This window comes from Ostreococcus lucimarinus, chromosome 8 (genome assembly GCF_000092065.1).
Source record: "Ostreococcus lucimarinus CCE9901 chromosome 8, complete sequence".
NCBI classification, from domain to species: Eukaryota; Viridiplantae; Chlorophyta; class Mamiellophyceae; order Mamiellales; family Bathycoccaceae; genus Ostreococcus; species Ostreococcus sp. 'lucimarinus'.
Genome location: NC_009362.1, coordinates 651,498 through 675,358, shown reverse-complemented (window position 1 = coordinate 675,358; position 23,861 = coordinate 651,498). Strand labels below are relative to the sequence as shown.

At 59.3% G+C, this 23,861-nt stretch overlaps 17 protein-coding genes across 17 annotated transcripts; 7 read left to right on the top strand and 10 right to left on the bottom strand.

The window, feature by feature from the left end:
- Nucleotides 1-45: 45 nt before the first annotated feature.
- OSTLU_33277 (predicted protein) lies at nt 46-789 on the bottom strand (the record flags this gene model as incomplete). Its single annotated transcript, XM_001419202.1, has 1 exon — nt 46-789. The coding sequence occupies one exon, from the start codon at nt 787-789 to the stop codon at nt 85-87; it is 705 nt and encodes a 234-aa protein (XP_001419239.1). The 3' UTR covers nt 46-84.
- A 155-nt stretch (nt 790-944) lies between these two features.
- Nucleotides 945-1,487, top strand: OSTLU_16600 (predicted protein; the record flags this gene model as incomplete). The annotated part of the gene is made up of 1 exon (XM_001419417.1): nt 945-1,487. The coding sequence occupies one exon, from the start codon at nt 945-947 to the stop codon at nt 1,485-1,487; it is 543 nt and encodes a 180-aa protein (XP_001419454.1).
- Nucleotides 1,488-1,660: 173 nt separating this feature from the next.
- Nucleotides 1,661-2,619, top strand: DCA1 (putative delta carbonic anhydrase (cobalt/zinc); the record flags this gene model as incomplete). Its single annotated transcript, XM_001419416.1, has 1 exon — nt 1,661-2,619. One exon carries the CDS (start codon nt 1,661-1,663, stop codon nt 2,552-2,554), a length of 894 nt encoding a protein of 297 aa, XP_001419453.1. The 3' UTR covers nt 2,555-2,619.
- Nucleotides 2,620-2,715: 96 nt separating this feature from the next.
- OSTLU_16598 (predicted protein) lies at nt 2,716-3,732 on the bottom strand (the record flags this gene model as incomplete). The annotated part of the gene is made up of 1 exon (XM_001419201.1): nt 2,716-3,732. One exon carries the CDS (start codon nt 3,730-3,732, stop codon nt 2,716-2,718), a length of 1,017 nt encoding a protein of 338 aa, XP_001419238.1.
- A 152-nt stretch (nt 3,733-3,884) lies between these two features.
- OSTLU_33274 (predicted protein) lies at nt 3,885-4,895 on the bottom strand (the record flags this gene model as incomplete). Its single annotated transcript, XM_001419200.1, has 1 exon — nt 3,885-4,895. The coding sequence occupies one exon, from the start codon at nt 4,893-4,895 to the stop codon at nt 3,885-3,887; it is 1,011 nt and encodes a 336-aa protein (XP_001419237.1).
- Nucleotides 4,896-5,522: 627 nt separating this feature from the next.
- On the top strand, nt 5,523-6,803 carry OSTLU_1871 (CPA1 family transporter: sodium ion/proton; the record flags this gene model as incomplete). Its single annotated transcript, XM_001419415.1, has 1 exon — nt 5,523-6,803. A coding segment is annotated over one exon (1,281 nt), but the record flags the coding sequence as incomplete, so codon positions are not given.
- Nucleotides 6,804-7,313: 510 nt separating this feature from the next.
- OSTLU_42852 (predicted protein) lies at nt 7,314-7,838 on the bottom strand (the record flags this gene model as incomplete). Its single annotated transcript, XM_001419199.1, has 1 exon — nt 7,314-7,838. One exon carries the CDS (start codon nt 7,836-7,838, stop codon nt 7,314-7,316), a length of 525 nt encoding a protein of 174 aa, XP_001419236.1.
- OSTLU_42728 (predicted protein) lies at nt 7,827-8,366 on the bottom strand (the record flags this gene model as incomplete). Its single annotated transcript, XM_001419198.1, has 1 exon — nt 7,827-8,366. A coding segment is annotated over one exon (540 nt), but the record flags the coding sequence as incomplete, so codon positions are not given.
- Nucleotides 8,367-8,536: 170 nt separating this feature from the next.
- OSTLU_33271 (predicted protein) lies at nt 8,537-9,389 on the bottom strand (the record flags this gene model as incomplete). Its single annotated transcript, XM_001419197.1, has 2 exons — nt 8,537-8,862; nt 9,005-9,389. 2 exons carry the CDS (start codon nt 9,387-9,389, stop codon nt 8,537-8,539), a joined length of 711 nt encoding a protein of 236 aa, XP_001419234.1.
- A 199-nt stretch (nt 9,390-9,588) lies between these two features.
- Nucleotides 9,589-11,118, top strand: OSTLU_3050 (predicted protein; the record flags this gene model as incomplete). Its single annotated transcript, XM_001419414.1, has 4 exons — nt 9,589-9,911; nt 9,987-10,605; nt 10,630-10,791; nt 10,822-11,118. Coding segments are annotated over 4 exons (1,401 nt in total), but the record flags the coding sequence as incomplete, so codon positions are not given.
- A 313-nt stretch (nt 11,119-11,431) lies between these two features.
- OSTLU_93180 (predicted protein) lies at nt 11,432-13,474 on the top strand (the record flags this gene model as incomplete). Its single annotated transcript, XM_001419413.1, has 1 exon — nt 11,432-13,474. A coding segment is annotated over one exon (2,043 nt), but the record flags the coding sequence as incomplete, so codon positions are not given.
- Nucleotides 13,475-13,528: 54 nt separating this feature from the next.
- Nucleotides 13,529-16,265, bottom strand: OSTLU_46292 (F-ATPase family transporter: protons (vacuolar); the record flags this gene model as incomplete). The annotated part of the gene is made up of 2 exons (XM_001419196.1): nt 13,529-15,658; nt 15,830-16,265. 2 exons carry the CDS (start codon nt 16,263-16,265, stop codon nt 13,566-13,568), a joined length of 2,529 nt encoding a protein of 842 aa, XP_001419233.1. The 3' UTR covers nt 13,529-13,565.
- A 120-nt stretch (nt 16,266-16,385) lies between these two features.
- On the top strand, nt 16,386-17,311 carry OSTLU_33268 (predicted protein; the record flags this gene model as incomplete). The annotated part of the gene is made up of 2 exons (XM_001419412.1): nt 16,386-16,430; nt 16,673-17,311. 2 exons carry the CDS (start codon nt 16,386-16,388, stop codon nt 17,309-17,311), a joined length of 684 nt encoding a protein of 227 aa, XP_001419449.1.
- Nucleotides 17,312-17,700: 389 nt separating this feature from the next.
- OSTLU_24979 (predicted protein) lies at nt 17,701-20,928 on the top strand (the record flags this gene model as incomplete). Its single annotated transcript, XM_001419411.1, has 1 exon — nt 17,701-20,928. The coding sequence occupies one exon, from the start codon at nt 17,701-17,703 to the stop codon at nt 20,896-20,898; it is 3,198 nt and encodes a 1,065-aa protein (XP_001419448.1). The 3' UTR covers nt 20,899-20,928.
- Nucleotides 20,929-20,961: 33 nt separating this feature from the next.
- On the bottom strand, nt 20,962-21,543 carry OSTLU_33266 (predicted protein; the record flags this gene model as incomplete). Its single annotated transcript, XM_001419195.1, has 1 exon — nt 20,962-21,543. The coding sequence occupies one exon, from the start codon at nt 21,541-21,543 to the stop codon at nt 20,962-20,964; it is 582 nt and encodes a 193-aa protein (XP_001419232.1).
- A 181-nt stretch (nt 21,544-21,724) lies between these two features.
- OSTLU_33265 (predicted protein) lies at nt 21,725-22,219 on the bottom strand (the record flags this gene model as incomplete). The annotated part of the gene is made up of 1 exon (XM_001419194.1): nt 21,725-22,219. The coding sequence occupies one exon, from the start codon at nt 22,217-22,219 to the stop codon at nt 21,725-21,727; it is 495 nt and encodes a 164-aa protein (XP_001419231.1).
- Nucleotides 22,220-22,582: 363 nt separating this feature from the next.
- On the bottom strand, nt 22,583-23,658 carry ELIP8 (possible early light inducible protein). Its single transcript, XM_001419193.1, has 2 exons — nt 23,281-23,658; nt 22,583-23,047 (listed from the first exon to the last, which is right to left on the bottom strand). The coding sequence occupies exons 1-2, from the start codon at nt 23,647-23,649 to the stop codon at nt 22,757-22,759; spliced, it is 660 nt and encodes a 219-aa protein (XP_001419230.1). The 5' UTR covers nt 23,650-23,658; the 3' UTR covers nt 22,583-22,756.
- Between the last annotated feature and the right edge of the window lie 203 nt (nt 23,659-23,861).

The window sequence follows — 23,861 nt, the reverse complement described above, 5'->3', positions numbered from 1 at the left end:
TATTTATCAACAAAATCGAACATTGACGCTGCAATCTATGATATGTGTGTGTTTCTGTGCGCTTCGACGTGTGAAAGTAAATCATCAATGCGCCGCGAGTCCCCAAAACGACTCGACGTTGGCGCCGCTACGGTGTTGGCGTTCGCGCTTGGGCGATTCCAAAAATTCACTAATCATCGCAAAAGCCGCCGCAAGAGGTGACTGCGGGGCATCATTATCGAATCCATTGCCTAATCGCATCGACGACGGCGACTTTGCGACAATCATTTCCAGCTGTCCCGGCGACATCTCCTCGATCGGCTTCGGCGACGGCGCCTCGCACTCGTCGAACAGCACCCTCCCGCCCGAATCCACCGATCGCGCCCCCCACTTACCACCGTCCATCGCAGTTCTAACGTTTTCTTTATCGCTCTCGTACTCATCCTCTTCGTCTATCCGAGACTCACCGCCCTCGCGCGTCTTCGTCGCTCTCGCCCGACTCGGCGCCGTCCCCGTCGTCCCGCTTCTCGCCTTGGGCGTCTTCACCGCCGGCGTCTTCGCCCCGAGCGAGTTCCGCGACTTCCCAGACTTCAACACCGGGCTCGTTTTGTGTCTCTTCACCGCGCTCGTCGCCTGCGACGCGCTCTTCCGTCGTTTCTCCCCCGTCTTCGCGTTCGACGCGTTTGAATTCGCGTTCGCCTTGGACGCTATCCCGAGTTTACCCTCCGTCCTCGCCGCGCTGTTGGAGACGAAATCGCGCACGCACCGCGCGCATCCGCGATCGCTGTATCGACACTTCGAGCACCCCATGCGCGTCGGTCGCGCGCGGCGCGCGTCACCGTCTCGCGCGCGCGCACCGGCCCATCCGCCATCCGGCGTCGCGCTTCGAGTTTTTGAATTTTCGCCAGCGGAGGGCGAATGGCGCACCGGGCCGTTGCGCGCGCGCGGCGCCGCACTTCGCGGACATGGCGCGCGAGGCGCGGCGGAAGACGGCGCCGCCGCGCGTCGCGTCGATGGACGGAAAGCGCATCCTCGCCGACGGTCCCTACGACACGAGACGAGACGCCGTGGAAGCGCTCACGGCGTTCGAGCGCGAACAAGCGCGCGGAATCGCGGTGAACAAGCGACTGAGCGGCGGGCGAAGGGCGGTTTTCGGCTGCGCGTGCCGCGGTGCGAGGGAAGACGACGACGGCGCCGTTCGTCCACGATGTGAGTTCAGCGCGGTTATAATGAGGCGCTCGGGCAAACGCGACGACGAGAAGTGGTACTTGACGAAGTACGTCGCGCACACGATGGAGACGTGCGAGGGGCGACCGCGCATGACGATCGCACATATTTTGGCCGACGATCGCGTGCGCGATCTTTGTTTGAGCACAGACGGAAAAGTGTCGTGGCGCGCGATCGCGGCGCTCGTCAAAGACTTGCACGGCGTGGACGTTCCCGAGCGCACGTGTTCGCGCGCGCGCGAAGTAGTTTTACGCGGGAATAAAGGGAATGAAGAAGAGTGAAGAAGCGTTCGCTAGAGGCTAGAGAAAACGGGGTAAGAGCACCAAACTAGCATATAGAGGCTGCTTTTTTCGACCTTTGGACGGCTCGATTCGTTCGAATGAATTTCGGCCCGATTTCAGGCGACGGCGTCACGCGCCGCGCGCGCCATTGTGTGACGATTCAGATTTTCGTCATGTGCGGACGGACGTGCTGCACGGTGTTCACCGGCATTATCATCGGCGCGGCAATCACGATCGCTGTGACGTATCCGGTGTTACGGGACGAGTGGTTCGGCCCGGGTGATGACGAGACGGGGGCGCGCGCCGCGTTCGTTGCCTGCTCCGACGCCGGGACGCAATCGCCCGCGGACGTGAGCGAAGGTGCGCTCGCGAGCGGTGCGAGCATTTTGCCGACCAATGCGATTTTGAGAAACGTTTCGTTGATGACGCTGGCGAATGTGCACTACCACTCGCCCGCGGAGCACCGGAGTCAAGGCGAGTTTTCGACGCCGAACGCGAGCGAGTCCGGATTCGCGTGCGACGACGCGAGCGACGCGACGGGCACGGCTCGCGTCGTCGCGACGAACGGCGACGATGTATCGGATGCTCGGTACGCGTTCTCATTTTGCCAAGACGTCGCAGTTGGTGACACGATTGAATTGCATTGGGTGTACTCGACGGGCGCCGCACGGACGGGCGTCTCGGATGGTTTGTCTGGAGCGTTCGCGACGCAAAACAACCCGTATGTGGTTGTTCGCGCGCAAGTCTTCAAAATCACGAATAATCCCTCGGACGACGTCGCTGACTTGTTTGTCTCGTGGAATACGACGTTGGTCTCGGACGCAGTTCGTTATGTCGGCAGTACGACTGGCGACAAGTACGATAATGTCGATCGATGTTCGCCTTTCCTCGTAATTTGGCACGTCGATCGAGAGTGTCATCGAGTGAGCGCTCGATCTCTCGATGAGATGTGCCGCGTGATGAAAGATAACGGACTGTCAGACGACTTAAAGGCGCACGCGGCGCGTCAGCTCGTGCCGAGTTCCTTGACTGCTTCGGCCCTTAGCCTTTCTTCGACGTTTTACTGAATCGAGTCGAGCGCTGAGGCGCGCCGAGTTTCAACGTTTCAATCAACACATGCATTCTTTTCTTCACAACTCATTCGCTATCCGTTCGCTATTCGCTAAAAGTAGTCTACACTCTAATCGTAAGGGCGCTCTAAACCGTAAGGGCTTCCGTTTCCATCTCCTCACGCCGCGAAATCTCGTCGCCGCTGATCGATCGCGGCGCCGATTCGCTTCGCTCGATCGAGAGATTTTGGAAACTCGACGCGACGCGTCGTCTCGCCATCGATGACGATGACAAAGTCTACCGCGACGCATCCTTTGAGTGCGTTCGTCAAAAATGTCGCCGCAAACGCGTTCGCGAGCAATTCGCTGACGTACGCGCCGCGTCCCGCGTCCGTCGCATCGACGCAACTCTTCAGCAGTCCCATGGCTAAACCTTCGAGCACTTCGTCTCGAGCGGCGTAGAGCGTCTCTCGCTTCTCATCCATCTTCAAAGTCGCGAAGTTCGTCGTCAAACCTTCCAAACACTCGTGCTCCCACTCGTTCGATCCCTCTGGTTTCACTTTGCGCGTCATCACGTACTCGACGCACGCGTCGTTCGGATGCGCCGCGTTCCATTCCGCCAATCTTCGCTCAAAGGGCACGCGCTCGCGCGCCCAAGCCGAGTATTTTAATTCATGCGGATGCCTCGGACTCGTCTCCCGCGCCGCATCGAGATCGATCAACACGCCAACGCCGCGCTCTCGAGCGTTCGATTCGCCGCCGCCGTCCGTTCCTCTGGGCTGAATCAAAACGTCCACCGTCTCCGTCTCCGTCTCCGACGCGCGTTCACGATGCGCTAGAATCGTCACCACGCACGTCTGCACGTCCATCCACCGTGGATCTCCCCCCACGCGCCGCAACGCCGCGCTCGCGCTCGCGCGCGCCGCCGCGCTCGCCAACCGCGCGTAATGCCCGTCCTCGTCCTCGAGCGCGAACGCGCGGGCGACGTCGGGCGCACCGCGAGCGTCATCGCCATCGTCGCGCTCCGAGCGCGCGCGACGCGCGATCCCGACCGTGTACACGCCCTCGGGACGTCGTTCGAGCATCGCGCGCGGGGTCTCGGGCGCGTCGTCGACGGCGAATTCGACGTCGTTCTCAAAGTACGCGCTCTTCGGCGGCGCCGCGCGCGCCGCGGGCGTCGGTGTCGACGACGCCATCGCGTCGTCGCGCGCGCGCGCGCGCGGGCGTCGCTTTATGTCGCCGTTCGCGGCTCGGTCGCGGTCTCGGCGCGAACGGTGCGCGCGACGGTCGAGAGACGAATCAATCTTTAACGCTGTGTTTTCATCGGTCTACTTCGCGTCGACGGCGCTCACGCCGTGGCCGTCTTCACGTTATCAGGATCTTTGTAAGTGCCGTCTTCGTTGAGCTCGTTGTCGAACTCGTCGACGAAAAACGTCCTCATGATTTCCTCGCCCGTCTCTTCGTCCATCTCCTCGACGGTTTTCTTGATTCGTCGCGCCAGTAACGCCTTTTTCGAGAGCGGCTTTTCCTTCTTGTGCTTCTTCGACGCCGATTGCGGGCGCGAGTTCGGTTCGCTTGGAGCGACATCTGACGCGTTCTCGTCGTTTTCGTCGTTGATCGGCGTCGACGGCGTCTTGCGCTTGGAAGACGGCGGCGTCTTCTTGGGCGTCGACTTGGGCGTCTTCTTCTTGGGCGTCGACTTGGGCGTCTTCTTGGGCGTCGATTTTGGCGTCGGTTCGGGTTCGGGTTCATCGTCGACAATTTCCATGTCTTCCTCCTCGTCTTCCTCCTCGTCTTCGGACTCGATCGTAATCGCGCGCTTTTTACGCGGCTTGCGCTTCGCGCCGCCGATTTCGTCGTCCGAATCGTCGTCGTCGCTCTCATCCTCTTCGGCGGCTAAAATCGCCGCCTCCGCGCTCGCTGGCGCCTTCTTCTTCGGCGTCGGCGCCTTTTCTTTCTTCACCTCCGCCACCGCGGCGCGCTTCGGCGCTTCGCTCGTCGTCGCCGCCTTCGCCTTGGGCTTCGGCGCGTTGGCGAACATCGACATCAACGAATGGTTCTTCTTCGCGCCCGCGTCCTTTTGCTTCGCCGCCGACCTGCCCGCGGCGGTCGCCCCACCCTCCTTCGGCGTCGCCACCGCAGGCGTCCCCGCGACGCTCGCCTTGGACGCCCCGTTCGTCTTCACCGCCGTCCCGTTCGCCGCTCGCGCGTCGCTCGCGCCTCGTCGTCCGCGTTCGGCGTTTCTCGTCGCCGTCTCGCACGTCACCGTCCCGTACTTATTCTCCCGAAACGCGTTCATCTCCTCGTTCGGCGCGTCATACATCTCGCGTTTTATCCTCTGTTCGTCTTCGTACACCATCGCGCACGCTTCGTCCCCCCCGCTCGCCGTCGTCTTCACCGCGCCCGCGACGCGTTCGTCCGCCTCCGCCTCGCGCGCGACTCGCCGCGTCACCCTCCTCCCCATCCCGTTCGCCTCCGTCGTCGTCCGTTCGCACACCAATCGCACGCGAGTTCCATCCTTTGCTTCTTTCGCGTCTTCGCGCGCCAGCGTCTTCACCGCGTCGACGAACGCGCGGTGCGACACCGCGTCGTCGACGGCGCCGAGCGCCATGCGCATCGCTTTCGGCGTCGTCCCTCGCGCGCTCGCGGCGTCGCGCGCGGCCCATCGCGAGACGTACGCGCGCGCGCGTCGCGCGTCGTCGTCGCACCGCGCGTCGTCGCGCGCCGTCGTCGTCATCGGCGTCGGCGTCGCGTCGACGCGCGCCCAAGACTGCGGTTCGGTTTGAATCTTTCTCGCGTCCGTCGAAGCGTCGTGAATTCGTCGATTTCGAGTCGACATCGCGCGACGCGCGACGCGACGCGCGCCGACGGGGAAGACGGATTCGTGATTCGTCGACCGTCGATGTCGACGACGCCCGGAGCGCCGCCGATGCCGAGCCACGGCGACGCGGAGGCGCTCGATCGGTACAGCGCGCTCGTCCCGACGCTGTTGCTCATGGTGTGCGTCGTCGTGAGCTACGTCATACAGCGGTATAACGTGCGCGCGGTGCAGCCGAGCGGGGCGGCGCTGATCGTGGGCGTCGCGTTCGGCGCCGTCGCGCGCGCGAAGACGGCGCGAGGCGCGGACGTGGCGGCGTTTCAATTTTCGCCGCAGGCGTTCTTTTATGGGTTGTTGCCGATCATCATCTACAGCGCGGGATTGAACCTGAAGCGACGGGATTTCTTCGCGGATTTTTTCACCATCGCGCTGTTCGCGTTCGTGGGGACGGTGATCTCGAGCTTCGTGTTCGGGCTGAGCACGTTCGTGCTGGTGGAGATTGGCGTGATTGCGAGGAAACATCTCGGGTCGAATCCGTTGTTGGAGTGTCTGTTGTACGGGACGTTGATTTCGTCCACCGATCCCGTGGCGACGCTGAGCGTTTTTGCGGACGTCTCGGCGCCGCCTTTGTTGTATAATTTAGTTTTTGGTGAAAGCGTTTTGAACGACGCCGTCGCCGTGGTCTTGTTTCGCACGTTGGCGGAGTTTTACGAGCAAGAGTTTACGGTTTCGACGTTTTGGACCGTCATAGGGCAATTCATACTCGTTTCCATCGGATCGTTGCTCATCGGGATCGCGATCGCGCTCGGTACGGCGCTGTTGCTGAAGACTTTGGGATTGGCGGAAGCGCCGCCGAACGTGGCGGCGTCGTACAACGGCACGGCGTACACGTTTGCGCTGTTGCTCATCTCGGGGTACTTTTCGTACGTCTTGGCGGAAAACGTGGGCATGAGCGGAATTATGAGCATATTTTTCACGGGTATCGGCAACGCGCATTACTCGTACCATAACGTCGGCGAAGAGGCCCAAATTGCTGTGTTTAAATCGTTCGAGGCGGCGGCGTTTTTATCCGAAACCTTTGTGTTTGCCTATCTCGGCATGCAAGTCGCGACGTTTGATCATTTGTGGGATTTTGGGATTTTGCTCACGGGCATCCCTCTCGCCATGGCGGCTCGAGCTGTGAATATATTTCCACTCAGTCGTTTGGCGAACACACTGCGAGAGACGCCTATTCCCCGGAACGTTCAAGTCATGCACGCGGCGTGCGGTTTGCGAGGCGCCGTCGCATACGCCTTGGCCGTAAACATGCCGTCGACGCGACCAGGCGAGCAAGGATCGCGCGCGGTCGAGACCGGGACGTTGGTGATTTGCTTAGTTTCTACCCTAGTTCTCGGCGGCGCCACGCTACCGTTGATGAAACATCTCGGCTTGCACGACCCGAGCGACAGAGAGGGCATGGTGAGCTCGGCGATGAGCGCGACCGCGCACGATGGCTTGGGTTTCATCAACCCATCGCCGCGCGCTCGTGCCGTGCGCGCGCGGGCACTCGCAGATGGTCACCCGATTTGGTACCTTTCCATAGCTTTTCGCGTCAAGGCAAGATTGTTCGAGTGGTGGGACGATTTAGAGAACAATTTTATGATACCGACGTTCGGCGGCGCGCCTGCGCACGGAGCGTGGTCGCCCGTCAACACGAGCGACGCCGGAGGGAGCGCGGATGCTCACGAGACGACGCCAGCGAACGGCGAAGAGTATAGGGATGTGGAGTTGACCCCCATCGGCGATGATGACGAGAAAGATTTAGAAAACTTGCGCGCGGCTGGGCCGTCGAGCGACGACGCGTAAAACTTGTAGTTGTGTTGGATTTTAATTTAAAACTGTGCCAAGGCCAATTAATGCAATAATCGGTATTAAGGGTTGGAATAATGGGGGCGAAATGTGTAACTGTGTCTCGAAAACCTAAAGCTCGCCGCAATCGGCGATGAGAACTTCCGCGGACGTGGCGCCGGATTGCGAGCCAACGGCTTCAACCTTCTTAACGACGTCCATGCCGTCGATGACGGAGCCGAAGACGGTGTGCTTACCGTCCAACCAAGCGGTTTCAGCCGTGCACAAGAAAAACTGCGAGCCGTTCGTGTTCGGTCCGGCGTTCGCCATGGACAAAATCCCCGGTCCCGTGTGCTTCAAGGTGAAGTTTTCGTCTTCAAACTTGTTGCCGAAGATGGACTTGCCGCCCGTGCCGTTGCGGTTGGTGAAATCCCCACCTTGGCACATGAAACCCGGGATCACGCGATGAAACGGAGAACCCTTGTATCCGAATCCAGCCTCACCGGTGCACAACTGCCTGAAGTTCTCCCCGCACTTGGGCGTGACGTCGCCGCGAATCTCCATAGTGACTCGCCCCGCGGCTTCGCCGCCGATGGTGATGTCAAAATAGCACTTGAACTTATCTCGGTGCTTCACCTCGAGTCGGTCCAAGCTCATGAGCTCGATATCAAAGTTCAACGTCTTCCCGGCCAACGGGTGATTGGCGTCCAGCGCCACCTCACTGTCCGTCACCTCGATGATCTCCGCCGGCATGCCTTGTCCGACCATCAGCTTTTCGCCAACTTTGACGAAATCTTCACCCACCGCGTCCACGACGTCCTTCTTCGGCACTCTGAGGATATTTTCCGGTCGCACCTCCCCGTACGCATCCGCGGGCGCGCATTTGATCGTCTTGCTTTGACCGACAGCCAATCCGAGGACGCCCTTGTCGAACCCAGGGATCATCATCCCGCTGCCGACGGTGAATTTAATCGGTTCGTTTCGTTCTCTCGAGCTGTCGAACGTCGTGCCGTCCTCGAGCGTGCCGACGTAGTGAATCGCGACGGCATCGCCCTTCTCCACCGTCTTATCCGAAGCGCGCGCGGAGACGGTGAAACCACGACGCGGCGCGGCGATGGATTGGCGACCGAGGGTTGGTCGGCGGCTCGCGGACGCGGGGCGGGCGTACGCGCGCACGGCGTGCATCATCGCGGTTCGCATGGTTTTTAAGACGTGTGCGCGTGCGCGTGGGTCGGTCGATCGTCGTCCGCGCGAGCGAGTCGCGGAGTGCGGCGCGCACGGCGTCGACCTTCACGTCATCTTCACGTCATCGTCGTCATCGTCGTCGTGAGATAAAAATCATTTTTCGCGGCGGGCTACTTGATGTACTTGTTCAAAAACCTCTTGTGGAAATCGCTTCGAATGGTGTCGTTGATGAAACGCTTCCCAACCTTGGGCTCGTCGCGCGCTTGGTTGCGGAACACGACGTCGTCGTCCCAGCGCCGTTTCGTCCTAAAGTCGCCGCCCGCGCTCGCGCCGGCGCCGCCAGTCGCGAGGTCCAATAACGGGTTCCCCGTCGCTAATTCGTCTTTTTGTCGCTCGAAAGCCTCCGACGCCTCGGCCTCGGCTTTCAAACGCGCTTCTTCCGCGCGTTCGCTCTTGATGCGCTCGAGCTCGGCCAAGAGTGCGGCCGTGTCGTCGTCTGCGAATCGAGAGCGTGGTAGGGTTAGTCAGCCGTCGCCTCGCGTCGTCGGGTCTCGCGTCTCGCGTCTCGCGTCTCGCGTCTCGCATCGCATCGCGCGCCGCGCCATCGTTCGCGAGAGACGAAAACATCGCACACGCACCATCGCTCTCATCATCGCTCCCCGAATCGCTCTCGTCGTCGCTCCCGCTCGCGCTCGCGTCGTCGTCCGCGTCCTCCGCTCGCGTTCGAAACCGTCCACCATCATCGCTCGCCCCGCTCCCCAGCGCCGCGATCGTCTCCTTCACGTCCGCGCCCGCGATCGCGCCCTTTCCTTTCGCCCGTCGTTCCTTTTCCTCGAGCTCAGCGCGCAAATCCCGCGCGAGCAGCGCGTCCGCGCCCGATTGCGATTCGTGTCTCGTCTTCAGCGTCATGAATCCATTCGCGTCGAGTTTGCTGTGCTTGGCGCTCGGTCCGAACAGGCGCGCGCCGCCTTGGTGTTCCTTTCCCTTCGCCGGCGCCCACGTCGGTCGGTGCGCGGTCGTCATCGCGTCAGTGAGTGACGCGTCGAGCGTCGAATTCGTCCTCGCGTTCGCGATGCGCGCGCTGTGCGTCTCGCGCGCCGCCGCGGGCGTCGACGCGCGGCGCGAGCGGTCGAGCGATGCGTCCGGGACGCGCGCGCGCGCGATCTCGCGCGCGCCGCGGTGGCTCGACGACGACGCGACGACGAACCCGGCGTTATCTGGGAACTTCGCGCCGGTGGAGGGCGAGCTCGAGACGCCCGTCGCGTGCGTCGTCGCGCGCGGGCGGTTGCCGGACGATTTGGACGGGTTGTACCTGCGGAACGGCCCGAACGCGCGATTTCGACCGGCGCTCGGGACGAATCGGTATCACTGGTTCGACGGCGACGGCATGGTGCACGCGATTCGTTTGCGCGGCGAGGGCGAACGAGCGGAGTATACAAGGCGGTACGTGCGCACGCGCGGTTTCGAGCGAGAAGAAAAGGCGAACGCGGCGCTGTACACGGGGCTCCGGGATATAAATCCGATTTGGCGGTACTTGCTGCCGAGGTTGTTGGAAAAGATGACCTTGGACGTTCGGCAGCCGGATTCGGCGTTCTTCGTCATTCAGTCCAAGAATACGAGTAGTAACGGATTGACGCATCATGCGGGGCGATTGTTAGCGACGTACGAGAGCGGTTCGCCGTACGAGATCGCGTTAGAGCCGACGCTGCGCACGAAAGGGCTGTGCGATTTCAATCAGACGTTTGGCACGATGGATTATTGGCTGGACAATTTCACCGCGCATTCGAAGACGTGCCCGATGACGGACGAGTTAATTTACATCGGGTACAATCTCGTGGCGCTGAGCGGCGAGCAGGATGGGCAGACGACGATCACGGTTGGCGTGATCGACGGCGAGACGGGGAAACGCACGCACCGGCGGCAATTTAAAGTGCCTCGACCCTCGATGCAACACGACGTCGCCATCACGCCGACAAAGACGGTGCTGATCGATGGGCCGTTGATCTTCAACTTGCCGCGCGTCATCGAAGGCGGACTGCCGTTTAGCTTTGAAAGAGAATGCACGTTGCGTATCGGATATCTCCCACGAAGAGGTGAGGAAGGGCCGTTTTGGATTGACACTGGCGAGACGTGCTTTGCGTATCACGTCGTGAACGCGTACGAAGAAGGAAATATTCTGACGTTGGATGTGTGCAAAGCCGACGAAACGAACGCGTTGGGGATGTGCCAAGAGTCGAACGTGCCGCGTTCAACGCCGGCGAAGAATCCAGTGAACGCCGGTCGCGACGTTGCGGCGTTGTGGAGATGGCAAATCGACACCGACGCTAACGCGATAATATCGAGCAAGCGCCTATGCGAACAGACTTCCGACTTTCCGTGTATTAACCGCAAGTACACTGGCTTAAAGTACCGCTTCGCGTACTCGGTGGCGTACAAATTGGGCACCGAACCAAAGTCGCGCATGGACATTCCTCTGTTCGACGCCGTACTCAAGCACGACCTACAGTCAGGAGTGACGACTCGATACGAATTAGGTGAAGGTGTCACGTGTGGTGACATTATTTTCGTTCCTTCGAAAGATGCCGCGCGCGAAGACGACGGTTATTTGCTCGTGTTGACACACCTCGACGTCGACGGTGAAGAGCCTCGAGCAGAGTTATTAATTTTAGACGCCTCGGGCGACGAACTCACGACGCAGTGCGTCGTGCATATTCCAATGCGCGTACCGTACGGATTTCATTGCGAATATGTACCCGGACCACTTCCAGACTGGCCGCTGTAGTATCTATCTTGTAACATGTTGTATTCGTTGTCGTTTCGCGCGTCCCGAGGCAGCTGCAGCTGCAGAACGCAACTCGCAACATTCTACGACTTCGATTTCGCGTGTAGTTCCAAAAACCCGCATAAGACACATGCTTTCACGCGCGCGTCACGCCGCGAGCGCGTTTGCGCCCGCACCGACGTCGCGATGGTTTGGTCTTCTCGCGCGTTGGAGCCGCGAGGAACTCTTTCACATTGGGGATACGAAACACGAAAACGCATCGAGATTCTCGCACGTCGATGGATTGATTTTTGCGTGTCGTTTTCTCAATATCTTGATATTCACCTCGACGGTGTTTTGTGCGTTCGGCGTTCGCCGATTGGTCTCTCGCGGCGAGCTCGGTTGGATTTTGCCATCTTTCGCCGCGCTCGGCGTCGTCGACACAGTTTCGCGATTAACGCGTTTGCGCGTGACGGAGAAATACGAGCGAGCAGTTTATGATACTTTATTGCTGGCATCAAACCGTTCACTGTGCGCGGAACGAATTGCGCATGAATGGCGACTGTTTGCGCAAAGCGAGGCTGCTTTGGCAGTTTCTGGATCGAGACAGAACTACGTGGATGCGGTCGCTTACGCGGTGTTGATTACCGCTTGCTTCGCACATTCCGCGTATGTACGATACATCGACGAAGCAGATGCATTTTCAGCGCTGATTTTGACTCGAGCATGCGTTCGAGCGCTCGTGAGCGCTCGGCGAGCGAAAATTGACTCGGCACGACGCGTCGAATTTGTAGCTCTCGTGACCGACAACGAACGGAGCTCTCACAGAGGGCCCTCTGTGTCAACATCGGCGCTCGTTGAAAACGGCGGAGAGCTCGTCGCCATCGTCGGCGATGGACGATACGACTTATTTAATCGACTTATTCGAGGCGTCGAACATGCGGACGAAGTTGACGTACTGCTTTCGCCGAGCAAGGAATGGCGCGTGCCCGAACCCGTCGATAGGCGTGTCAACGCGCTGGTGTTGGGATCTGCTTCATCACGCGTAGATGCTCTGAAACGATCGCGCCTGATAGAGTCGTTAGAAGCGGCGTTATGCTCATCAGATCGCTACCTGGAATGTGCGCTTCGCAAGCGACCAAAGGAAACCGCGGACGACGTCATCGCGTGTAGCACGAGCGATGGTGGTGCGTGTGAAATCGGTTTGGAGCGTGCAAGGTGCGCGCACGCTCGTATCATGCTGGCACAAGACCCATTCTATGAAATATACGATGAACGCGCGCGATTGCGAGCAATGAATCGCCTAACAAACCGGCGTCGGTCCTGCGTGTTCACCACGACTGATATCGCCGTACTTCCTTTGTGCCATCGTATCGTCATCACCGAAGGCAACAGCGTCGTGTTCATCGGTAAATGGAGCTCTATGCTGGAGGGTTGCGACGCGCACACAATTCATCGAGCGCTGTCGTCGTCGTCGTCGCGGCGACAGACTGCGCCGATTGACAAGTCAAGGGTTATTCATCCGTCGCCGCGAGAATTTCTCGCTGCCCCAACGAAGAACGTTGCCGCGTCCATGAAAGGTTGGAACTTTCAATCAGTTTCGTTGATCGTCAGTATCTTTGCATGCGTCGGTATCACTCCAGCTATATCACTGCACGCTTTTGAAAGATGGCTCGACGGCAAGCGACGAATGTGGAATCCTTCCAACGCGCTCTTATACGCTGCCATCGGAACGTTTGTGGCATCCATTGCGATGCAACGCATTGTCGCGCATTCGCTGCAGTATTCGAGGACCGCACACGCGTTCGCGCGAGTAATCTACGTCGCACTTGCCGCGGGCTTCACGATGACGAGCGCGGCGGACGCGGCGGTGGCTTTCGCCTTTACCGTCTTCATCGCATGGAGCGTTGATTTCAATCGCCTCGCCTCGCGTCTCAATCGCCAATGCGAAAACGATCACGTGCGACTGGCACATTTCGTCGCGCGCGTATCACAAGGTGCGCGGCAAATACGCGTGTCAAGGTGTCAATATCTATACTGGGATACTTTCAAAAACTTACTCGCGGCGCTTTGCGCGGACAATCGCCGCCGCCGAAAAATTCGCGGTGTACAGCACGCGTGGAGTTCCCTGTGCGCCGTCGTCGGCATCGCGGTCGGATTATCAGCGCTCGACCAAAGCGAAACATCAAGACGAGGCGCTCTTGCATTCATTGGTCTTCAGGCTGTGGAGGTCTTCATAGACCTCACAAATCGCGACTCGCTTTTTGACGCGCGCCGAACGCACACCGTCGAAACGCAAACGGGCGACTCAAGACCGTGGCTCAGACGAACGCGCTCGTCGTCGTGAACTGTATACACTATCATTTTGCTAAATGTTGTAACGTTTATCATTACACAATCAATTCGTATCATATCATGATGCTAATTTGCCGTTCTGTTCACGCGTCGTCGGACTTGTCGCTGAGACCGACGAAGGTGAACGGGACGAAGGCATAGCCGGCTCCTTTGAAGAACTTGTTGTTGAACTCGACCCAGTGCAAGCGCAACGCGTGTAAAAACGCGGACAGAGATTCCATGAGCATGAGCACCCCAATCGTGGCGAACGCCCACACGGCGAAACCCATCACGATGGCGACGACGTTTCCGCTCGCCACGGCGCCCATGAAGACGCGATCCCAAAACACGGCTGAGAGTTGCGCATGCGCTAGTGACAGCGCCCAAAGACGAAGATAAGACGCGGTATTTGACACAGCGCCGAGAACGAATTCAATGGTATGGATCCCTTGATGCACCATGATTTCGCCGAAATCAAATTCTTCTTCCTCTTCAGCCGACGGTGAGCTGTTCTCCGCATCTGACGCTTGCAAAAACGCCTCGTCGTCGTCATCTTCTGCATCAAGCCGCGCGTATCGCACGCCGCCTCGCCGAACCCCGCCTCGGGACGCTTCGTGTCGCTTCTTCAAAATGTACGGTTTCGGAAACAGCATCACCGGCACCGCCACAAAGGCGAGAAACAACAAAAAATTTTGAAAGCCCGCTTGCCCTGGGAACAAGACGTTTTCGGGGCAACCGGGACCGCCGTTTTCGCCTTCGCCGGCGCAATCGACGTTGCCCGGGGAAAGGAACATGTATATCATAACGTGATACAAATCGGCAGTCGAACCAGGCGTGCACCACTTGATGAGGATCAGCAACGACAGGTATCCGAAGAGCGCGCCGAGGAAGATGACTTGCGGGAAAAACTCGCAATACATCGAGAGCTTGTCGTTTGTGTACACCTGATTTAGGAATGACATGAAGATTCCGAGCATCATCTGCGTCACACCCATCAAAATAGACATTTTCATCTTCAGCGAGTTCAAAAACGGCAATTCCGAACGCGAACCGTGCCAGATGGGGTCGACGCCAAAGGCGTACGCGCCGTCGCCGTTATTCACCAGGCCGGTCTTATACGCCGAATCGCACGTCGTAGACGCCGTCGGGTCATTTGGATCGCACACATACTTACTCGCACCGAACCAATTCATTGGTACAGAGAAACATTCGTTGTAGAGTAAACCAGTGTAAATACTAAAAATGGACATGAGTAGGATGGCGTATCGACCGTCGAACGCCATCTGGATGATTTCGTTCAGTCCCGACGCCGCGAGCTTCTTTTCGTTCATCACCAAATATAGCGCGGCGAAGAGCATGAGAAATCCATGGCCAAAATCACCGAACATGACGGCGAATAGGAATGGGAAAGTCACGATGGTGAACACCGTGGGATTCACCTCGCGATAGCTCGCGACGCCGTACGCGTCGACGATGCCTTGGAAGACTGAGGTGACTTTGTTCGTCTGAAAGTGCGTCGGCGGGGATTCCTTGGTTTCTATTTGCTGAAAAATCGTCCCAACGGAAGCGAGCGAGGAATGATTCGCATCCGTCAAGGCGGTCTGCACGGAGGACAGCGCGTAGTCAGGAATCCAAGCTTGAGCCACGAGCACCTTTCGTGTGACGTCGACCGAGCACATGCTCATCGTGTGATAAATAGCCTTCTCGCGCAGAACTATTTGAATCCAATCTTCCAGACTGTCGCCCACTTTACGCAAAACATCGTCGCGATGCTGCGTGGAAGCGTCGAGCGTTGACTGCAACTCGACGAGACGCGCCGTGCACTCGGCGTACATTTGTCGCTGACGTGTGTAATCCTCAGGGAACGGATACCGATTCACGTTGAACGCCTCACAGATTTTGATGATTTTCTCTCTCGCTCGCTCACCCGCGAAAAACACCACGCACACGGTCTTTTCGCACTTTTCGCCCGTCGTGGGGTCGACGACGGTGCCCAGGATTTGCGACTGCTTCAAAAACATGTTCCCTCGCGTCGCGCGAAACAAAATCCGCTCGAACGAGATCACCTTATTCGTGAGGATAACTCCAGTGATGAATCCGAGTCGCACCGCCGACGCGCCCGCGGCGCTGTTGGACGACGCGGACGCGCCGTCGCCGCTTCGCCCGCTCGAGCCCGCGGCGTCCAATTCCGCCATCTCTAAATACGACCCCGACCTCGATCCCATCTCACCGCGCCGCTCCGTCGCCGCGCCCATGCCGACACTCGCGACAGGCAGCAAGCTTTCGCCCCCCCCCTCGACGTCGTCGTACGACCGCGTCCCGCGAAAATCCACGTCGCCGCCGCCGCGCCCTCCTCCGTCCGCTCGACTCTCCTCAAATATCCCCCCCGCCTTCTCCAGCACCAACTGCAGCTCCATCAACTCGCTGTGCGTCCTCATCAGCCTCTCGTAATTCTTCAGCGCTTGCGCGAGATCGCGTTCGAGCTCCTCCGTGACGTGGTCCAGTTCGTCCGTCGTCGTCGTCGTCGCCCCGCTCCCGCGTCCCGTCGCGTTTCTCCGTCTCGATCGCGCCACCGCGATCGTCGCTCGTCGCGCTTCGTCTCGAAAGTACCGCAACCGTCGCAGCAGTTCGTCCGCGCGTCGTATCTGCGTCGAGTACGCGCGCTTAAACGCCGGCGTGTCCGAGTTCAGATCTTGAAACTGCATCACCCCGAGCTCGCCCACGCGTTCGATCGTGTCCCGCGCGGCTTCCTCGGGCACGATGACGCGCGCGAGCGACATTCGCTCGCTCCGAAACAGCTCCATCGCGCGCGCGCGCGACGGGCGAGCGAATCGCGCGACGCGAATTGAGGTCAACGGCTGAAAGTCCCTCCGAGCGTCGATCCCGCGTCACTTTCGCGCGCGCGCGCGGCCGATCCGAGCGCGATGGCGCCCGAAGGCGCGAGACAACACGCGAATTGGTCGCCATACGTGCGTGCGCGACGCGAGCGACGCGCGCGCGCGCGCGCGCGAGGCGTGAGACGCGACGACGCGCGCGGACGCAATCGCGGTTGATGACGCGTCGATGCGGTTTACGTCGCGACGGGACGCGCGCGCGCGAGGCGATGAATGAACGAAGACGCGATGACGTCGATGCGATCGTCCGATCGCATCGACGGCGACGAAGGAAGGATCGCGATGACTGACGACGCGCTCGACGACGCGCTCGATAGGACAACAACGGCGGGACGGTGCTCGCGGTGGCGGGCGAAAATTATGTGATATGCGCGAGCGACACGCGGATGAGCACGGGATACAGCATCTTGACGAGAAATTACGAAAAGGTGGATCAGATGAGCCCGAAGACGCTCATGGCGAGCGCGGGGTTCATGGCGGACGCGCAGACGCTGAAGAAGACGCTCAAGGCGCGATGCAAGCAGTACGAGTTTCAAAATAAGAAGCCTATCGGATGCGTGTCGTTCGCTCAAATGCTGAGTAATACGCTGTACTACCGAAGGTTTTTTCCGTATTACGCGTTTAACATCGTCGCGGGGTTGGACGCGGAAGGGAAAGGGGCGGTGTTTACGTACGACGCCGTGGGCTCGTACGAACGGACGAATTATTCCTGTCAAGGTTCGGGACAGGCGTTGATCATGCCGGTGTTGGATAATCAGCTCAAGACGGTTTCGCCTTTGGTGCTGCCCGCGGTGTCGAGCGCGACGCCGTTGAGCGAGGCGGCGGCGATCGAGCTGATCAAGGATTGCTTCGCGACGGCGGCGGAGCGCGACATTTACACGGGCGACCGCGTGGAGCTGTGGATCATGAACGCCGACGGCGTGCGCAAGGAAGAGATGCCGCTGAGATTGGATTAGTCGTACACACACAGTCACACATTTGTAGTCACATCGAAAGTTTCTTAGACGAAATTTCAAGAGACGCGGTCCAGGGCTTACTTAGCTCTGGACGGAAAAAATACTGAGGGCGGACCCAAGATAGCACTATAACGGATCCAAACACTACTAAAGCGGACCCAAACGATGTTACATATTTAACAAGATCCGACCAGCGATGGACACTTCGCGTCGCGCCTCTGCGCACGCCGACATCACCGCGCGCGTCGACGCGAAGGATGCCATCGAAACAGCGTCGCGATGCTTCTCTCCCGCGCACCGGCGTGATCGTCGCCGGCGAGACGGGAAAGGCGAGAACGATGACGACGACGCGTAACACCCTATCGAATGTGCGTCCACGGCCGAGAACGATGACGACGACGCGGAACACCCGACCGCACACTCGACGAAATGTGCGCGCGGTGGTGACGATCGGGCGCGCGCTCGCCGTCGCGCTCGCGTGCGTGACGGTGTCGATCGCCGCGGTGGGGACGCTCGGGGCGTACACGCACGTGGATGACCCCAGAGTGCCGCACCCGGGATGCATGAGGTACAGCCATCGCGGCGTGACGGACCGCTTCGATAGATGTCCCGGGATCATGATGCGCGAAAACCCGCGATACGCGAACTACGACACGCAAATAATGCAACCTTTTAACTTGCCCAAGTTTCAGAGTGCGCTCACGGCGTATGTGAGCGAGCATTACGCTGGAGACGCCGATTATGACGCGTGCGTCATCACGGGCGCGGATGACGACGGCAATCGGAACGAGGTGTGGAAAACGTACAGCCCAGATTACTTCGGTAGTCTTCGACTCACTTACACGTGTCCTTGGATGACTGAATCAGTGCTGAGACCGGCTTCCGGATACGGTGATCCGAGCGATACGACTACGTTCGTGATGGACATGCGTTACGCGGCGTTTTTGATGATAAACGCGCGCGTGCAACGGGATTTGCAAGCTTGGCTGACGAGACATGCGATCAGCGATGCCGATATCGCCAGTGATACTAAAGACTATCTATTCGAGTTTTTCCGTCTTTACTATCGCGCGGGGGATGTGTCGAAATTAGGCAAGTTTTACCGCAAAGGTTTGTCGATCAGCGCTTCGACGAAGAAATGGATGGATCGATTTGAACAACTTTCCGGTGACAAGCACCTCGAGCTCCAAATCGACGAACAAGCCGCCTTGGACGATTTCTTGCTTTCAAACGCCGCGACTGGGTATGCGCCATCGGGTTGGCCGATCCGTGACGTGGTCAACGATCTGGAGGGATACAACGCAGCGCTCGAGTCGGCCTACGACGCCCATTACTGGAATACGGAGAGTTCTCGTGTTTCGACGTGGGCGTCTACGCACTCGTACAGCGTGACCACTCCAGAAGCAAGATTGCAATCCAACGACGACGTGACCAGTACGAACGCTGCAGTGAAAGAACGCTACATTACGACGAAGGTGGACGAATGGCAGTCTTCGCAGTGCACAATAAACACGTACCTCTGTGATCTTTCACTAGATTCAGAAGCTGCGGCTGCAGATGTTTGGTCGTTCAACCAAAATGTCAATATATCTGCCGATGAAGTGTACCAACAACACGTTGTAGACACAATCGAGGCCTGGAAAACGACGAATAGTTATTCATTCTTGACTGATTTGGATGCGCAGCTCGCGCAAGACGACTTGGCGACTTTTAACTTGGAAGCAGAAGAGAGGTATCTCGAATATCACAACGCAGTGCTGGCACCTAATGCCGCCGCCGCCCTGGCTGCCGCACCGACGCCGACGCCGACGCCGACGCCAACACCGAGTCCGCCTCCGAGCCCGCCTCCGAGCCCGCCTCCGAGCCCGCCTCCGAGCCCTCCTCCGAGCCCTCCTCCGAGCCCTCCTCCGAGCCCTCCTCCGAGCCCTCCTCCGAGCCCTCCTCCGAGCCCGCCGAGCCCGCCTCCGAGCCCGCCTCCGAGCCCGCCTCCGAGCCCGCCTCCGAGCCCGCCTCCGAGCCCGCCTCCGAGCCCGCCTCCGAGCCCGCCTCCGAGCCCGCCTCCGAGCCCGCCTCCGAGCCCGCCTCCGAGCCCGCCTCCGAGCCCGCCACCACCGCCCCACTTTGCGCCATTCGTGCCGCTCGCGAGTGTTCCGGAATACGACGAGCACGAATCGTTCGAAATGGAACCTTTCGTCGTGTTTGTCGCTAACCCATACGTCGTTCCGGTGTATGGGCACCGTAACAATCACACACACATTCCCATTCTCCCAGTTCCATTGGCGAGTATTGTTGATGATGTGGCTGACGACATTACGATGCCGGCGTATCTGTCGAAGTATCATCGCAATAGTCTCAGCACCTATGGAGCTCAATGGCATTTCAGATACGGCAGAAACTGCAAGGCTACGTGCGCCGGGTCTCGAACGCAACTCGACGTTCAAGGTCCTGTCGGCGCGCTCTGGAACTGCGATTCCGATGACTTGGTTTGCCCTCAAGACAACGATACGAGCGAGTTGGAAGGCATTCTTGAGGCGCTCTCAGCTTCAGATCACAAACATCCGAGTTGTCCGGCTGCTGATCCATGCATGGTCGTTCCTCCGCCGTGCTACTACGTCAGTACGGAGTGCATTCCACAAAGCGTAATAGAGTACACACTGAACAACACGTCTACGCGAGAAGCCGAGGAAGGCGTAGACGAGCGTTATCTTCACGTCCCGCTGGCAGTCGATGATTTGACGCAAGTCAAGCTCGTATCACAGAGACCACCTCTTGGTAACCGCATGAGGTGGCCGTACAGCAGAGGTATCGCCATGACTCCGATAACCGGGCGCGATGGAAATGATTACTATCATACATGCACTTACGGCGCCACACTAAGTGGTTGGTCTGGTTCCGTCGCTTACGGGTTCGCGCTGGCGGACGCCGAAGGCAATCACGTCTACGATTCGGGACACATTTTCGGTCACGAAATGTGGCAAGCCTACTACGGAGAGACTGCGTCTCCGGCGTTCACGTCCGACTGTACGGACGTGCAGGCGGGAAAGTGGAGAAATCGAGTGCAGTACCACACCCCGAATCTCGCGTCGCAAAATTTCGTCTTCGGAACGTGTGCAGGACAGTGCTCTGCGATTCTTGGTTCGGTGCCAGAAGACCAGATCGTTGCTCCTATTGGTTTAAGTAAAGGGCATCTGCGAGATAGGCTGATTGAAGCGAATGATGCAGGACTCGGCGCCGCAGAGAAAAACGTAATCACCGCTCACGAGCTCGTGCGAAGAGCAGCGGCGGCTACCGTCGCGCTCGGCGTGAAAGAGCTCGGCGTGAAAGATGTCGGAGTCAAAGATGAGCACCACGAAAAAGCGCGTGGTGACGCCGTCGACGACGTACAAGGTAAACACGCTTCCCTCGGCGATGTGCGCGATTTTGAGCGTCCATTTGGTTCGTTCGTCGCGTTCGCGGCTCCATTCGCTTTCGTGTGCGTCATCGTCTTAGCGGTGTTTAAATCGCGCTCGATTCTCGACTTCGCTCGTGAGCGTCGCGAGCGCCGCACGCCAGAGGGGCGCGCCGAGCGTGCAAATCTCGTCGTGTGAACGAGTACGTTTTGTATGCAATCGAGCATTGTAAGTCACATCGATAACTATTGACATCGTCGCTCAGACCCGGCGCTCGAGCCAAGGCCAGACCCGCGGCATGTCACCGGTGAAGCTCTCGGCCATGCATATCCGGGCTTCGTCGTAGCTTTCAGCACCGTGCACGTTGCGCAGCGCCTCACGACGAATACCACCGAAATAAATCGGCCCTCTGCCTCGTTCCATGCCCGCGATCTCGGCGATTTCTTCAACCTCATCATCGATTGCGCCTTCGAGCTCAGCCATTTCTCGTTCAAACTCCCGAGAGTGTCCGTCTAGGAGATATCTGAGTTTTGCAACGTGCTCCGCGACGCGTATCGCCGTCCAACTTTTGAGTTTCCCGGCGATAAATCGCTTGCTTATTGGGTATTCGTCGATGCGATCTTCGCACCCATGAGTCTGGAGAGCCGCCTTCACATCAGCCCTGCGCTGCTTCGCAGTTTGCTGCAAGTGTTTCGTCTTGTGCCAGAGTTCCAGATTTAACGCGCGCGTATGACGCTCGATGATTCGCCACGATTCGACAGGTAGCGCGTGGAGCTTATAGACGAGCAATCTACAGCTGATGAGCTTTCTTCGGTTCTTCTCGATCTTGGTCAGTCGAACCATTGCGTCGAAGAGGCGCGTTGTGAAGGAGCGCGCGCGCGGCGTCGCGACGTCGCGACGTCGTCACTCGTCTGGCGGCGTCGCGACGTCGTCACTCGTCTGGAAGTCATACAGTCATATTACACAATCATGTCATACAGTATCGTCGAATAATGGTCGCGTTAGCACGCATCAATGCGACCGCTCACGCGCTCGCGGGGCGCAAGAACGTCTCTCTGAACTCGCGCAGCAGCGGATGACGCGGCAGCAACGCGGCGACTTCTCGATCGACGTCTCGCACGCTCAGAAAATTATATTTGTGCATGTTCATGATGTTCACGAACTTGTCGTGCTCGCGTGCTCCGTGACATTTCAGTTTCTTCAAGAATAACACCGCTTTTTCTCCTTTCGTGAGTGGAGCGGGCGGCGGCGCCGTAGGCCACGGCCAACCCCCCACAGGGAAATCTCGCCAGTGTCTCGCGACGCTCGCCGCCGCCGCCGCGAAGGTCTCCGCTCCAGTCACATCCCGCGTCGCCTCCGAACGAATTCGTTCATACACTATTGAGTCATCTCTGACGCTTTCGACACGTCCGCGCGCCATCACCAACTCGTGAAGGCGTTTGTTGATCTTCGCCGCCATCGCGCCGATCTCGCGTTTGAACGCACCGGAGTGCTCGAGCAAGTACTTTTGCCGCGCCATTTCATGCGCAACTCCGCGTGCCGTCCACGATACGTGCGCGGACCCTCTTATGAACGATTGACAGAGCGCGTGCGCGTGTCGTTCGGCGCACCCGACGCGTTCGAGCGCGCGGCCGAGGTCTCGCTTTCGCCCTCTCGACGTCTGCGCGAGATGTTTACAGTCCTCGTAGAGTTGTTGATTGGCCGTGCGAGTTCGAATCTCTATGCATTGCCGCACCTCGCGCGGTAGACACCACTCGCGGTAGACACGAAATCGCGCGAGTAGGAGCGCATCGCGTTCTTTTTGAGCTTTGGTGAGACGCATGCGGCGAGAAGTGCGGACGCGCCGCGACGACGGAGTCGAGACGGATGCGAATAGTAGTGTTGCTTAGCGGATGTTACAACGAACATGCGACGACGCGCGAGTGCGGTAACGACGGGAAGTGATATTGAATCAACTCTCGTCCTTCATCACACCGAGCGCGCGGCGATCGCGCGAATTGAACAAAAAATGACGTCGCGACGAATCGCGCCGCTTCGATCGACGTCGATCGAGCGCTTAAAAGATCGACGCGGTGGCGACGAAGAAGAGCATGGCGAGCATAGCCATGCGACCGTTCACCAGTTCCGCCTTGTAAGTGAACACTTCGTCCAACTTAGCGCCGGAGTACGCGTTCATGGCGGCACCGTTGACGTTGTCCGGGATGTAGCCCGTCGGGTTCACCTTTTGCACGACGCTCGCCGCGCTGATGGTGGCGATGACGAAGACGACGGCGAGGGGAACCTTGGCCATCATCGTGAGCAAGTCACCGTTGAAGGTGTTCATGACGGCGAGAACGAAACCAACCATCTGCGTTGGCGTAAACATATTCGTCAGTCAGTCTTCGCGTCAGCCGCGTCGCGCGCGTTCGCGCGCGCGCGACGAGATATTTCCAGCGCTGGCGTCTCGAGCGCGCGTCTCGCGTCCCGTCTCGCGCCCCGTCTCGCGCTCGCCACCGCGCGCGCGCGTCCGCGTCCCCCCATCGCGATTCTCGACGCATAATCCCCATCGAACGACGCGACTCGCGCGACTCGCCAACGCACCGCGCATCGACCGTTGATCGTCTCCGCCAAGCTCGTGAACCCGCTCTCGCGGTACAGCGTCTCCCCAAACTTTTCGCTCAGCACCAACTGCCCGAGCTCCGCGCCCTTCGTCTGCGACCCGAGGATCGCGAACACATCGTCCAACTCCTTCACGCCGAGCGATTTCACGAAATCCGGCGTCGCCCCACCGTCCGCCTTGTCCATCATGTCCTCCAGTCCGCCGAGCCCGATCTCGCCGCCGGCCATCTCTTGATTCATCTGTTCGCCCTCTTTTTCCGCCCGCGTCGAGCGCGTCGCGCGTCGTCGTTCGACGCGTCGCGCGCGCGCGACGATCGCGCGTCCGTCGGCGATTCGGTTCACGGCGCGCATGGTCGTCGGCGTCGCGGTGTGTCGCGACGCGCGCAATCATGCACTCGCATTCGTCGACGTCGACGTCACGCGGTCGGTCGATCGATCGGTCGAGTGCGCGTCTACGTACGGGATTTTAATGTTATGGGTTCGCGTAACGACCCGCGCGGGATCGCATCGAATCGACGACGACGACGACGGCGACGGCGCGCGGCATCGAGCGACGCGACGTC